Here is a 14,341-nt window from a genome sequence, read left to right on the forward strand (position 1 = left end):
GGTTGCGCGTGAACCGATTTGACTAAAAATTTAACCCGAACTCAGATATAACATAAATTTTACCATACCTAAGTTTCGACCGACGCGAAATCCGCGCCAACTAAAATCAAATATGCGACATGAAATCCAATTCGCGCCAACTACGCGCGAAATATCAAGTTTTGTTACCACAATTTACAGAATGTGTTCTTCTTCAGTACGTTTCATATAATATAACTGATTTTATACATGATTTTCCCACATTGAAAAAGAACATATTCATTAGTATCACATCTATTCTGGATGGTCCTGTTCACCAACGTTCTAACTAAGCAAACAAGAATGAAGCAGTCAAAATTATTTTAAACGTTTCATGGATAAAATGATGGTTGCAGCTTTGTTGTAATTGTTGTTCATAAGCTAAACTTACGTATAAAATAGGTAATAAAATAATGTTAATTTGTTCTTCGAACAAAACTTCTGTATACGAATTATTTGAACTCATAGAAACATATGAAATTATTTGGATTAATATCCAGAGAGAAATAATTCAGAATCTTACAAAGTTGGTCAAGTTTCGTAAAATGTGATCCATGGTGTTCCATCCATTCTGAAGATATTTTTTTTTCAGAAATTTCAGCAGAAGTTGAATTTCTGTGGAAATTTCTAGGATTTTTTAAAAGTAATTGTGCGGAAAATACTTCAATTCTTGTGAAATATTTCTCCAGGAGTTCGTACGTTAGCACAAAAATTTTCGGAGACTCTTTCATACCATAAATTCAAATCGGATTATATTGCAGATATTCCTGCTGTCTTTCAAGGAATCGCAAAGTTAATTCTTGTAAAAATTTCTCCGGCAATCCATGAAAAGAAACCTTCCACAAATACAAGCGTATTTTTCCATGAATTCCGGTGGAAATCGCTTTGAGAATACCTGTAAATATTGTTTAGTGAATTCAAATTCCTAAGAAAAACATTCGAAAAATTATTTCCCAAATTCAAGACGGAATTTTACGCAAAGATTTAAGCAGTCATCGCTACAAAAATTACAGTGTAAGTTCCTCCAAGAGAAAAAAATCTATTTTTTTGGAGCAAAGTTCAGCAGACTGAAAAAGAGTCTCATCGAAATGTTGAAAAAAAAAATTCAACGGGAATTACTTTCAGAATAATCAGAAAAATTCTATTTCTGTACAAGAAACAAGGAACATATTTGTTTTTCAAATTTTTGTATAGACCCTGTTATAAATGCTATGAAAACAATATTGAACCTTCAATGCTTTAAACTAATTCCTTACAAAAAATATCGAAAAATTTCATGCTGTGTGGTTCGTCGTAGACGGGGTTAATCAAGCAGAAACTCGGAATTATGTCAAAATTGACGTGACAAAAAATGGATATTCAAAAACGATGAAAAATGACCACAAGTGAAGTGTTTACCCTTAGATTGCTTGTTAAACGAGTGCTCAAGAGCATTCAATAATGGCTTGGGTACGGCATAGACTTCAAACGTGGAGTTCCTTCTCAACAACATTTTGCTATCGAAAACCACGCTCCTTTTTTATTAAATTTCCCTCCAAAACTAAATCCGTGCGAAGCCTTAAAACCTTAAAACATGAATTGCCAGCAATCTGGCGATTTCCACAATTCACTTGGAGCTTTTATGGTGCAATTTCTCAAGCTTCATATATTTTGCTAACAGCTTTACATTTGATTTTATTGATGATAATGGTAGGTACAAATGATTTTTATTTTGAATTTTTTTTTACAAACGGCGAAACTATGCGAAAAAAGTGACTTTAGTGACCATTTTACGAAAAATAGTGACTTTTGGATGCAAATATTGACTTTTTAGTGACTAGGCTCAAAATAGTGACCAAGTCACTAAAAAGTGATTCGCTACCAGCCCTGTATAGAGCTTACCTACCACAAGCTTTCGTTTAGAAGTTGTTGCGATGATTTTCGACGTTTATATAACGGGTTATATTTTTTAAATCTTGAAAGTAAGTCGACTTGAGCCTTCAAGGTCAGAATTAGCTGAAAATTTGGCAGAAGCCTTATTTTAGCTGATCAGTTGAATTCCTGATACTTTCTGAAACCATGAAGAGATATACTGCTCATGCCAAATACATTCTGTTTGTGAATTAACTATTTGACTTTGATAAGATAATTGAAAATCAGCTATTTGATTGCCTTATACCGAAAACTCCATTACAGGGGTTATGATTTAAGTTCACTTCATTCGACCTCGACGTTCAATTATACACATGTCCTCAATATAAAACCCTGTTTGAATAGGATTAGGATGGAAGCTTTAAGAAAAATCTGCCCTACCCAATCCTAAATCCAAACTTGAGCATCCTCCCTTTTCGGAATAACTTAATCCCGAAAAGCTGAACGAAATGTTCAATCCTACCTGGAAGCAGTGTTTCTATCAACACCATTAATACCATCACCGGCCATTCGCATCCTGATCGACCCGGCCCAGAACACTAATGGGTCGGTATTTCGCATAAAATTAAAGCTATCCTACTCCTGTTCGCCCACACTCTGTTGGGAAAAGTGCTACACAAGCACCCGATAGCTCCCATTGACTCCCTTCCAAATTGTCCCATTGTGTGTTGCTTTTGTGTCTTGTGAAAAACTAACAAAAGGGATACCGTGGCGGACCGAAGAAGGGTAGGCTTAAAATTCAGATTCTCAAATAAATACAAAAGCAGGAAATAATGGCCCATTCAGTTGATTGGCAAGGATTGGAGGGATTTTCGATCCGCCGAGCGCTACCGTACCTCTTCCACGTTGGATCCGATCGTCGGGCTCGTGTGAACGACTTCATTCATCAGAAACTGGTACAGGATGGTGGTTTTGCCGGCGTTATCCAGGCCGACCATCACTAGTTTGTGTTCTGCAATGAAAGTGGGAGAGAGAAAAATAAATGGAAATCTGTTAGAATAGTGATAAAACCAAACCGAAATCACTGAATAATATGCTCAATCGAGAGGGGGATAACTGTGCGGACAGGAGGCAGTTAAGCGACGAGAAAAGGAAGAGGGATTTAGGTGGCACACGGCCACCGTGCGATGATAAGATCTCTCGAGTGGTGGTAGTCTCGTGTTGGTTGGTTGAAGCGAGTTTTTCGACCGCCATGGACACGTGGTGACAATCGTAAACGGCACTGACATATCGTCAAGGGGATCTCAAGTAGCAGTTTAGACGCATTTTCATTATCGCCAAATCAGGATTATGTTTCGTAAAAAACGCAAATGAGCGCAACAGATGATCTAGTACAATTTACCATCATGGTTCATTGAATTGTCTAACCAGACTTAAGGGAGGTTGTAATGAATGTACAATAATTGTGTATAATTATTATTCATGTTGCCTAATGTTGCATATTCATCATGTTGGTCGAAACTGATCTTATTTAAACGAACTAGAGTTCTTGGTCGTTCAAAAACGACAGTGCAGTGTGACAGTAGGTACATATAATAGGTATACAAAAAAGCGTGACATAGCGGGGAGAGGGATACTAGAAACCTCAAAAAGAAGTGGACGTCATATTTGAATCGCACTGCAATAGCAAAAGTAGGGGTACACCCAACCAGCGGATGACAGATTTTACTGCAGTTCCGCATAACAACCTTACAAAAACTTTATAATATTTTGGCATTAGCATTAACATTGAACAAATCGCACAAATTCGTAGGTGATACAAGCCTAGACTATTGTATGAGAGTACTAGAGTAGCATCACTTTCATTCGTTACTGATTTCGAACTAATCTCTATCTCTTAATGGAAGCAAGGCACTCTCCAACAGTCGAGATCCTGGCCACGTCCTTCCGAATGCTGAGAAAGGGATAGGACGTTTAGTTGGCAACCTATTTAAGAAAGATGCAGAGAACTCTACGACCTTTCATAGGGGTAACGGGAGGTTTTGGACATGTTAGTGTGGAAGGTATAACAGTAGGAATCGTTTTGGTAGAACGTGCAACACCAGAAACAACTGAGATAGAAATACAATGTAGAAAAGTGACGAGTCTGGGATTGAACCCACATCCAGGGTTACTGAGTCCTACATAGCTGGGCTTATTCTACGAGTGGAGTGACGTGAGATTGCTCGAATGACGTGAGAAGAGTCGTATAGCCCCATTTGAATAACATGGTCACCTCACGTTAGAATTGGTAAAATCGACTCACCTCACTCGACTCGTAGAATAAGCCCAAGCATCATCTTTTGATGCCGCTAAGTGGTAAATACTACAGCTTTCGTTCGTATGTCTTTGCCACACGTGAGAGCACGATACTTAATGAATCAATTAATACATTTTGGGTTTCCTTTTTCATCCGTGGCAATCGCTGAGGTACCAGGGGTGGCATTGCGCATCTCGAATCGAATCACTCGATTCGTACGTTTTTCCATTCGTATCGAAAAAATTGCGGCATTGTGCATTTCGTTCGAATTTATTCAGTCGCAGTACAAGATTTCGAATGGTGCTGTACTAGCTCAATCAAGTATGTTCTGTCAAACGAAATGTAAACAGAGAGAATAAGAGCTAGCTGTCTCCGTGTTTAGTCTGTTTAGTATGCAGCCCGCTAGAGAGACAACCTTCAGCACATGGCGAATATGAGTAAACAGAGAGAATAAGAGTAATTTCATCTGCGTGTAGCATGTTGCCTGTTGGAAAGGCATCTTTCAGGGCATGAATTGGCAGTTCATTTATAAACAAGCAAACTGTGCCCAATGACTATAAAAAGCAATATTATTTATTGAGCAGTTGCAACCTATTGAAACATTCTGCTAATATGATATGTTTTATAAATTAAGATATTGTTAAGACACAAATTACAGGCATACCTCGATAGTACGTACACCTCCGTAATTTTAGTGTACGTACTATCGAAGCGTACGTACTATCGAAGCAAAAAAATACCGATCAAAAAAAATTTTTTTTTGCCTTTCTATTTATTTGGGAGTGGTGTAATGTTTATAAAACCACTCGGAAGCCAAAATTTCGATAGAAGGCTCTGTATTCTAAGCAAATTTATATTTGATATAGTACACAACGGACCAGCATGACTCAGATTTTTCTTGAAATGGTGCCTACATGTAGCATTGCGCAAAATTATCGTCCTTGTAAATGTGAGGCTATTGTTTTTATGAAATATTGTATGTTAATGCTTCGGAACATCCATAAGTTACACACTTAAAATAGATTTCGCTGTTCGGTAAATTTTTTGACGAAAAACTTCGGTAAATACTAAAATTTACAGTATGTTCGGTTGATTTGCGTTATTTTGCCGAATATTGGTAAAATTCTACCGAACGAAATGTAATTCCAAAATTATTTTACTGAATACGGTACTTAAAATTACAGTTCGTTCTGTAAAATCGAGTTATTGCAGTACATTGTAAAATAAATACGATAAATACCGAACAAACTGTAAAACAAACTTATCATTACAGGACTACGGTAAACTAAATCTGTCAAAATCCATGTTTGTCTACTTGTGTGATCGGGAAGGGAATTGCTTTCATTTGAAGATTTTTTTTTTCCAGCGGACCAACAACACAACGAAATGAGCAATCACGCAGAGCCGTTGATGGGAGGAATAATAGCAGGTACTTAACATTCATGATCTACGCAGTATGTTTTTTCACCGCAATAATTTTCTTTTCAGCTTCTCCAATCAGAGAGATTTTCCATGGAAAATCACGCGTTTAGCTTTTTGCGGAATGGAACAGAAAAAGCGATCCTTATTGACCCTTTCGTTTCGTGTATGAAAGACGTACCAAAAATGTATTATTAACCTTAGCCGAAAAACAAATTGAAAAATAAAATCTTTGTTGGAAACCGCATTTGTTTATGTATTTTGTTTAACTATCATTGAAATTGAAAAACACATTTATATTTTTATATTTTTCTGAATAAAAAAGTACCGGAGCGTTCGGTAATTTCGCTTTTCGAATTACCGAACTGTACGGTACTTTTTGACAGATCATCGAAAAATCAAACTACCGAACGATCGGTACTCGTTTCGTTTACCGAACTGATTACCGAACGTTCAGCTGTTGAAAGTTCGGTAAAAAATTACCGTATACTGTAAAATATTCTAAGTGTGTACCGTAGTAATTTTGAGAATGGCTGCAGTGTCTTCCGGGAGAATCCCTTAAATAATTACCAGAGGAATTTCTAGGGGAATTTTTGTAGGTAATTCCGAAAGAGTTTTGACCAGTGGTGGAAATCTGTGAACCTTGTTCATAAAACAAGAAGTAGGCCATGCTTGTTTTGACTTTTCTTGCCTACCAACTAATCGCAGAGAAAACAGAAAAGCGAACCCCGAAATCGATCAATACAGTTAAGCGCGAGATTTGTTCATTGTTTTTGTATTTATGTGTGAAGTTTATCCATTTTATTCGAAGTAACCTCAAATACTCGCGATCGTGATTTTTACTCGTGAAAAAAACTGCCCTGCTTTTTGTCATTGCTCTGCCCGTACACGCGAACAAATCAGGCGCTAGAAAAAATACAGGCAGTAGGTTCGCGCGAGTATGGCATTTCTAGTAAATAACACTCTTTTCTTACGCGTGAAGCGAGTATTTCCGGGAACAATTTTCCGGGAGAGTTCTTGCAGGAATTTCTGGAAGAATTCCCGGGGCGTGCGTATCAAGGGCTTCCACGTGAGTTTCTGAAGAAATTCAACGAGAATTTCCGGAAAGACCTCGAAGTGTCGAAGTAATTAATGGAGAGATCTTGATGGAATTAAAAAGTTACCGTGAAAATAACGGAATTTAGAGGGTATATTTGGAAGGATTAACGAAGAAATATTTGGCTATAATTTAAGATGGATGTTCGGAGAATTTTTGTAAAAATTCGCGGAGAAAATCCTACAGGAACTTCCAGCGGAATTCCTGGAAAAACTATCAGAGAAATATCTGGAAAAACTCCCGTAGGAATTCCCGGAGAATTTTTCGGAGGAATTCCTAGAGGAACATCCAGATAAATTCCGGAAAACTTGTAATACACGAAATTATTTCACGCTGACTCACGCCACTGCCACTGGGTGAAAATGATCTATCACGCCTCACCGTCGATAAAATTTCAATCAGCGCGCAGGTCTAGATAGAATATTGAGTTAAATCATGTATGGAATTTTCGACCAAACTACCAAGGTATCCCAGGAAGAACCCTTGGGAGGAACTACTGTTCCAGGATAAACTTCTTCGGAAATCCCAGTAAGACGTCTCAGAGGAAATTTTCGACCAAAATTTTTCCTCATTTTAGTAACGCTGCTAATTTGTTTCTCAAGAAAAAAATTGTGGAACTAAACTTAATGTAAACTTAATTAAACAGTAAAATATCTTGCCGAAAATTCAATTTTATGAATCACCATTCCCATGATGGAATTAATTTACTCCTCGGGGAAATATTTTCTGGTCTATCAGATGAACTAATGCTTGGGGAAGGGTTCTAGAACTGGAACTAATTTCCTTGATAGATAAAATAATTCATAAACATAATAATTGTTCAATCCACTTATAGCTTATAGCTAATCTGCTTTCTAAGAAAATCATACCCATAAAATTTCAATTATTGCTGATAACACTCTTATGCCGGTGACAAACTCACGCGAGTGCGTGTGCGAACGCGTCCAAGACAAAAGAATTCCTCTTGCTGATATTCTGCTTTATGAGGGCTTGGACGCGCTCCGCATCGCTCAGCTGTTTCAGATGTACCTTCAATTGTTTTAAATGATTGTATAATATATGTTACGTAAGACTGGCAAACATTTATGACACGCCGCTTTTTTCAAAGTTTTGCTACTAAATTCGTTATAACCTCACGATGGTGTTCAAATCAGTTGTGAAATTATTACGTAACATATGAAGGACCCCCGCATGTGCCATGATCAAAGCATATTCAAATATTTACAAAAATCGTACAGAAAATTGAACAAAAAAAAATTTATGTACGCACTATCGAGGTAAAATGTACGTACAATCGAGAGTACGTACTATCGAGGGTACGCACTATCGAGGGTACGTATTATCGAGGTATGCCTGTATAAGTTTTATGATTTTTCGAGTTCATGCCACAGATCCAATTTTGAGGTAAATAATTTAAAGCTAATTCACTTGCGTCTGACATGAGGTATTGTAAGATCTCTCCAAATCCAAGAGATGTTATAAGATCTCCAAATTGTCCTGGAGTTTGAATCAAATGGTCTACCGAATCAACCAAAGCCTTCATGATGTCCCAAGCCGTGGTATCAACTCAATTATGTCCTCCGAGGATTTGTCTTTCACTTGCGTCTCAAAACAAGACATATGAGGTGTTGTAAGATCTTCAAATTGTCCTGGAGTTTTAATCAAATGGTCCACCGAATCAACCAAGGCTTTCATGATGTCCCCAGTCTCGGTGTCAACCCAATTTTGTCCTCCGATTATTTGTCTTCCAATTCCGTCTTCAATTCTTGCATGTATGAAGTTTTAAGATCTCCAAATTGTCCTGGAGTTTGAATCAAATGGTCTATCGAATCTACTAAGGCTTGCATGATGTCCTCAGCCGCGGTATCATCCCAATCATGCCTTCCGAGTATTTGTCTTTCACTTGCGTCTCAAGTCCAGGTATATTAGATGTATTAAGATCTCCAAACTGTCCAGGAGTTTGAATCAAATGGTCTACAGAATAAACCAAGGCTTCTACTATACCCAGAGCCGCGGTATTAACACAATTTTGTCTTCTCAGTATTGGCCTTTTACTAACGTCTTAAATACAGGTATATGAGAATTTGTAAGATCTCTAAATTGTCCTGGAGTTTAAATCAAATGTTCTATCGAAACAAAAAAAACCGTTCATGATGTCCTAAGCCGTGCTGCCAACTCAATTATGTTCTCTGAGCATTTGTCTTTCACTTGCGTCTTAAAACAAGACATATGATGAGTTGTAAGATCTTCAAATTGTCCTAGAGTTTGAATCAAATTGTGTAATGAATCAACCAAGGCTTCCATGGTGCCCCCAGCCGCGATATCAACCCAATTATGTCTTCCGATTATTTGTCTTTCACTTACGTCTCAAATCCAGGCATATGATATGTTTTAAGATCTCCAAATTGTTCTGGAGTTTGAATCAAATGTTCTGCCGAATCAAACAAGGCTTTCACGATGTCCCCAGCCGCGGTGTCAACCCAATTTTGTCTTCTGAGCATTGGTCTTTTACTAACGTCTCAAATACAGGTATATGAGATGTTCTAAGATCTCCAAATTGTCCTGAAGCTTAAATCAAATGATCTATCGAATCAACCAAAGATTTCATGATGTCCTAAGCCATGGTATCAACTCCACTGGTATGGTATCAATACCATATATACAATTTTTTTTAATATATATGACCTGTAATGGAATAATTGTTGAATGCGTATCTAATATGGATCTATGGATCAAAATGGGATGAACCATTTAAAAATAATAATCCTGTAGACCTAAAGACCAGTACTCCATGACTTTTCTAAATTACCAGTCCTATGGATCAAAACGGGTATGAGCAAGTTTTTTTAAGAGATAACAGCTTTTTGGTTACGCGTGTTGACCGTGAAGCTTATATTTCAAGGATGGTTGATATTCATGGATGATCTGCAATGGAACAATAGTTGAAGCCGTATTCACTTTGGTTCTATGGATCAAAAAGAGCATATCCCATATGAATTGACCGAATTTAGTCACAATCAAATGGCTACAACCATCCCTACAAACATTTTAGTTTTATGCTGATTTTACCGAAGTCATGTAGAGCAAATAATGGTTTTCATGACCGAAGTAGAACTAAAAATGTTCCTTGGGATGAGTGTCTGACTTATGCTGCTCGAGTTGTTACTGGGGTTGCTGGGGACATCATGAAGGCCTTGGTTGATTCGGCAGACTATTTGATTCAAGCTCCAGGACAATTTGGAGATCTTAAAACAACTCATATGCCTGGAATTGAGACGCAAGTGAAAGACAAATACTTGGATGACATAATTGGGTTGATACCACGACTAGGGAGATCATGGAAGCTTCGGTTGATTCGGCAGACCATTTGATTCAAACTCCAGGATGATTTTGAGATCTTACTACATATCATATGTCTGGATTTGAGACGCAATTGTAAGAAAAATACTCGGAGGACATAATTGGGTTATTACCGCAGTTATGTACATCATGGAAGCCTTGGTTGATTCGGCAGACCATTTGATTCAAACTCCAGGATGATTTGGAGATTTTACTACATCTCATATGTCTGGATTTGAGACGGAATTGAAAGAAAAATACTCGGAGGACATAATTGGGTTATTACCGCAGCTATGGGTCATGGAAGCCTCGGTTGATTCGGCAGACCATTTGATTCAAACTCCAGGACGATTTGGAGATCTTACTACATCTCATATGTCTGGATTCGAGACCCAAGTGAAAGACAAATACTCGGAGGACATAATTGGGTTATTACCGCAGCTATGGACATCATGGAAACCTTGGTTGATTCGGCAGACCATTTGATTTAAATTCCAGGATAATTTGAAGATCTTACTACATCTCATATGTCTGGATTTAAGACGCAAGTGAAAGACAAATACTCGGAGGACATAATTGGGTTGATACCGCGGCTGGGGACATCATGGAAGCCTTGGTTGATTCGGCAGACCATTTGATTCAAACTCAAGGACAATTTGGAGATCTTAGAACAACTCATATGCCTACATTTGAGACGCAAGTGAAAGACAAATACTCGGAGGACATATTTGGGATGAATCCGCGGCTGATGAGTCTAGGGATTTCTTGGATGACCAGGAAAGGAACGGCTGCTTAAGGCATATTGAGTTTGGTTTTATAGATCATATAGAGCATGATCCATTTAAAAAAAAGAGATAATAGCCCTTCGGTTACGCTGGTAGACCTCAAGACCTATATTCCAGGGAATTCTTGTATGTCCTGGAACGGAATGTGGTTTAATATATCAAATAGGGCATAAGCCATTTTTTACAAGATATAACAGCGTTTTCGCTACGCTTGTAGATCTAAGGTCCTTGGTTACGCGTGTAGACTCCAGGAAATTCTTGGATGACATGGAACGGAACAATTGTTGAAGGCAAATGATGAATATACAAAGCATCTACTTTGTTCTTTGGGTTGCTAAGAGGGCCTTCTTATAGGCTTACTTTTGGATGTCAATAATGTTTCAAATTCTTTTTACGTCACGTGCCGTAAAAAGGAGGCCGTAAAACGAAGTGATGTATAAAAAACTGCCGTAAAAAGAGGGTTGAGTGTATCTCGAAATCTGTAAAATGTAGAACGCTGTCGGCTTCTACAAAGTTGTTCGGGGCTCAAAACCAAAGCGATGAAAAACAATTTGATTTGTTATTCGAACGTTATAAGGAAATAGTTAATTTTGGTAATCACTCAGGTAGGGAGTATGTAAAATTTAGAAAGTTTCCGACATTTACAAACTTGTTCGGATGGTAAGAAACATTGTGATTATTATTTGTATTCATCCGCTTGGTTGCGCTAGTGTATGGAAAATAGTCTTTCTGGTTATATGTCACAGAAATTTAGTAAATTGTTTGTTGGAGTTACCCCCACCCCCATTCCGCAAGAACCATTTTTTTTTGAAGAAAAATTTCGTTCAAACCCTCATATGAATTTTTTTTTACTGCGCGGCTGAATAGAACTAATGGGTAAGGTCTAGCAATTTTTGGAAGGTTCAGCCCAAGTGATCACCAAGCATTAATTATCACAAACTAGCATACTAAATCCTATTTGCATTAGATCAGTTTCAACGATATAAAGAGGCATTTATCAAGCAACGATACACTAGCTCAGCTATACGAATGCAATGATGCATTACTGATGCTTTGTTTCAACATGTTAAAATAATGAACCATTATTTCGGTCGTGATAAAGGGACTTTTTTCACTTTAAGTCAATTTTGGAACAACAGGAATAGACATCCATACCGTTTCCATTTCTATACTATAGCTTCAAATTGACTATTCTAGTAGGTAGTAGCTGCTAGAATTTGAAATGAACGGAAAAGCTCGTTTCCTATATCCAATTAGAATACCATCAATTGCTATCTTCTATCATATTAGCTGGGCAACCTCACCAAAAATTCCAATAAAATTGAATTCATGGCAAGTGCAGAGGTATATTCGGCTTGAAGTGGGCGAGTGATTGCATCATCATTTCCTTCCCCTTCCCTACATTGCATTCTGACGTGGCAGGAACCAGTGTGACCTAACAAATGAGATCACCTGTACTTGTACATTAAAGATGAGTGCTAGTCCCAAGCAAACATCTGTTGGTTCTCTGTGCAAGAGCTGCTGATCTGATAATAATGGAGCAGCAACTACGGGAAGTCAATCAAGCTCAAGGTCAAGTCAACTTTTGGTGTGCTGTATTATTTAGAAGCATATATAGCTTCATGGTTACTTAAAAGTCGATTTATTGACTTTCAGTTAGCAAATGCATTTATCTTCATTTCTCTAGTACACTGGGGTCGCTTTTTACGCGACTTTTTTTACGCGGATTCTGGGATTTACGCGGTTTTTTTCACGAGGATTTAATTTTTGACGCGATTTCTTGAAATAGTCTTGAAATCACGTAAAAATTGTAAAAAGTTGATCTTTTATCGATTTTGCAAAAGTCGTTTTTTACAAGGATTTCGGATTTTACGCGGTTTTCAAAAAAATATTCTAAATCTTTTTCAAGGGAAAACACTTAGAGTATTTAATGGAGGTACGATGCTGGGTCATTAGAGCTAAGGCCATCAGTCCCGAAGGTCATTGGGCCACTGCCGTTAACTCGAAGTGAGAAGTGAGAAATGAGAAAAAAAGGTGTAATATGTGAGGAGTGAGTAGCCCTTTCTGTGAGAGAAGTGTAAAGTGAGAAGCGAGAAGTAAGGAAGTGAGAAGAGAATAGTGAGAAATGAGAAGTAATTTGTGAGAAGGAAGTAGTGAGGAGTGTGAAGTGAGCAGCGAGAAGTGAGAAATAAGAAGGGAGAAATGAGAAGTGAGAGCCGAGAAGTGAGTAGTGAGATGTGAGAAGGAAGAAGTGAGAAGCGAGAAGTCCATCGGAGAGGAAAACAAGAAGAAGCAACGCAAGCAACACAGTTGAATCTTAACCACTGTGCATCTGTCCAGCATCTGCTGTGGCAGTCGGTCTCGGAGCTCTCCTGTCCGGCCCGTACAACGTCCCTGACTTGGGTCGTTATTTACGTGACTATTTTTACTCGGAATTTATTCCATGTACCACAAGGAGCAAGCAATTTATTTGAAACAGGTCGACAGACCTTTGTTTACGCGTGTAGATCGAAAGGCCTTGTTGCAGGAATTTCTTGGAGAGACAAGAAACTATGCTGTGTACACATTATATTCTATTTACAATAAGGAACATGTACCATATATGAAACAGGTCGACAGACCTTTGGTTACGCGTGTAGATCTAAAAGGCCTCACTCCAGGAATTTCTCGGATGGCCAAGAAGCTATTGTTCATTCACATTTTATTCTATGTGCCACAAAGAGCATGCACCATATTTGGAACAGATCGACAGACCTTTGGTTACGCGTGTAGATCAAAAGGCTTTACTTCAGGAATTTCTTGGATGGCCGAGAAGTTATTCTTCATACACATTCTATTCTATGTAGCACAAGGAGTATGCACCATATTTGCAACAGGTCGACAGACCTTTGGTTACGCGTGAAAATAGCGTAAAACCTTTTTTTTTATTGAAAGTCGTTTTTTACGCGGCTTTCGGGATTTACGCGGTTTTTTAACGCAATTTTAGGTATTTACGCGGTTTTTTTACGTGGTTTTCAAAAAAGGTTCGGAAACACATAAAAACCACAAAAAACGAATATTAGTGAAGTCGTTTTTTACGCGGTTTTTGGGATTTACGCGTTTTTTACGCGGTTTTGATTTACGCGGAACGTATCCCCCGCGTAAAAACCGACTCCAGTGTATAAGGTGATTCCATTAGGCATCGAATTATCACCGTATGCATAACAGGGATGCTCAAAATTTGTTCAAATTTATTTGTTGCAACTGGAAGTGCAAATCCGCAAAAAACGTGCTTTTCCGATCGTTAGCCCAACACTGATGCTCATCGACAAATATTCTAAAAAAATCCAAAATAGTATAACAAATTCGTCATAAATATCGCAATACACCAAAGAATTATTTCAACGATCTGGATCTAATTGAAAAAAAAATAATTTTTTTTTTAAGAAGTAAATAAAAAAAAAAAAAGAATGGAAAATCTCAGCATGCAGTCAAACACGTGCTCATCATTCTCACGTCCCAGCTTAATGAGGAATGTAAATAAATCAAAACAAA

At 37.8% G+C, this 14,341-nt stretch overlaps 1 protein-coding gene across 8 annotated transcripts in view; it reads right to left on the reverse strand.

The window, feature by feature from the left end:
- LOC134226078 (ADP-ribosylation factor-like protein 5B) overlaps positions 1-14,341 on the reverse strand; it is a 37,758-nt gene that overhangs the window by 20,686 nt on the left and 2,731 nt on the right. For all 8 annotated transcript variants that reach the window (XM_062706615.1, XM_062706611.1, XM_062706614.1 and 5 more), the window contains exon 3: positions 2,766-2,881. In XM_062706615.1, the coding sequence (XP_062562599.1) occupies positions 2,766-2,881 (116 nt within the window). The remainder of the gene's footprint in view (positions 1-2,765; positions 2,882-14,341) is intronic.

Source organism: Armigeres subalbatus, chromosome 3 (assembly GCF_024139115.2).
Source record: "Armigeres subalbatus isolate Guangzhou_Male chromosome 3, GZ_Asu_2, whole genome shotgun sequence".
NCBI classification, from domain to species: domain Eukaryota; kingdom Metazoa; phylum Arthropoda; class Insecta; order Diptera; family Culicidae; genus Armigeres; species Armigeres subalbatus.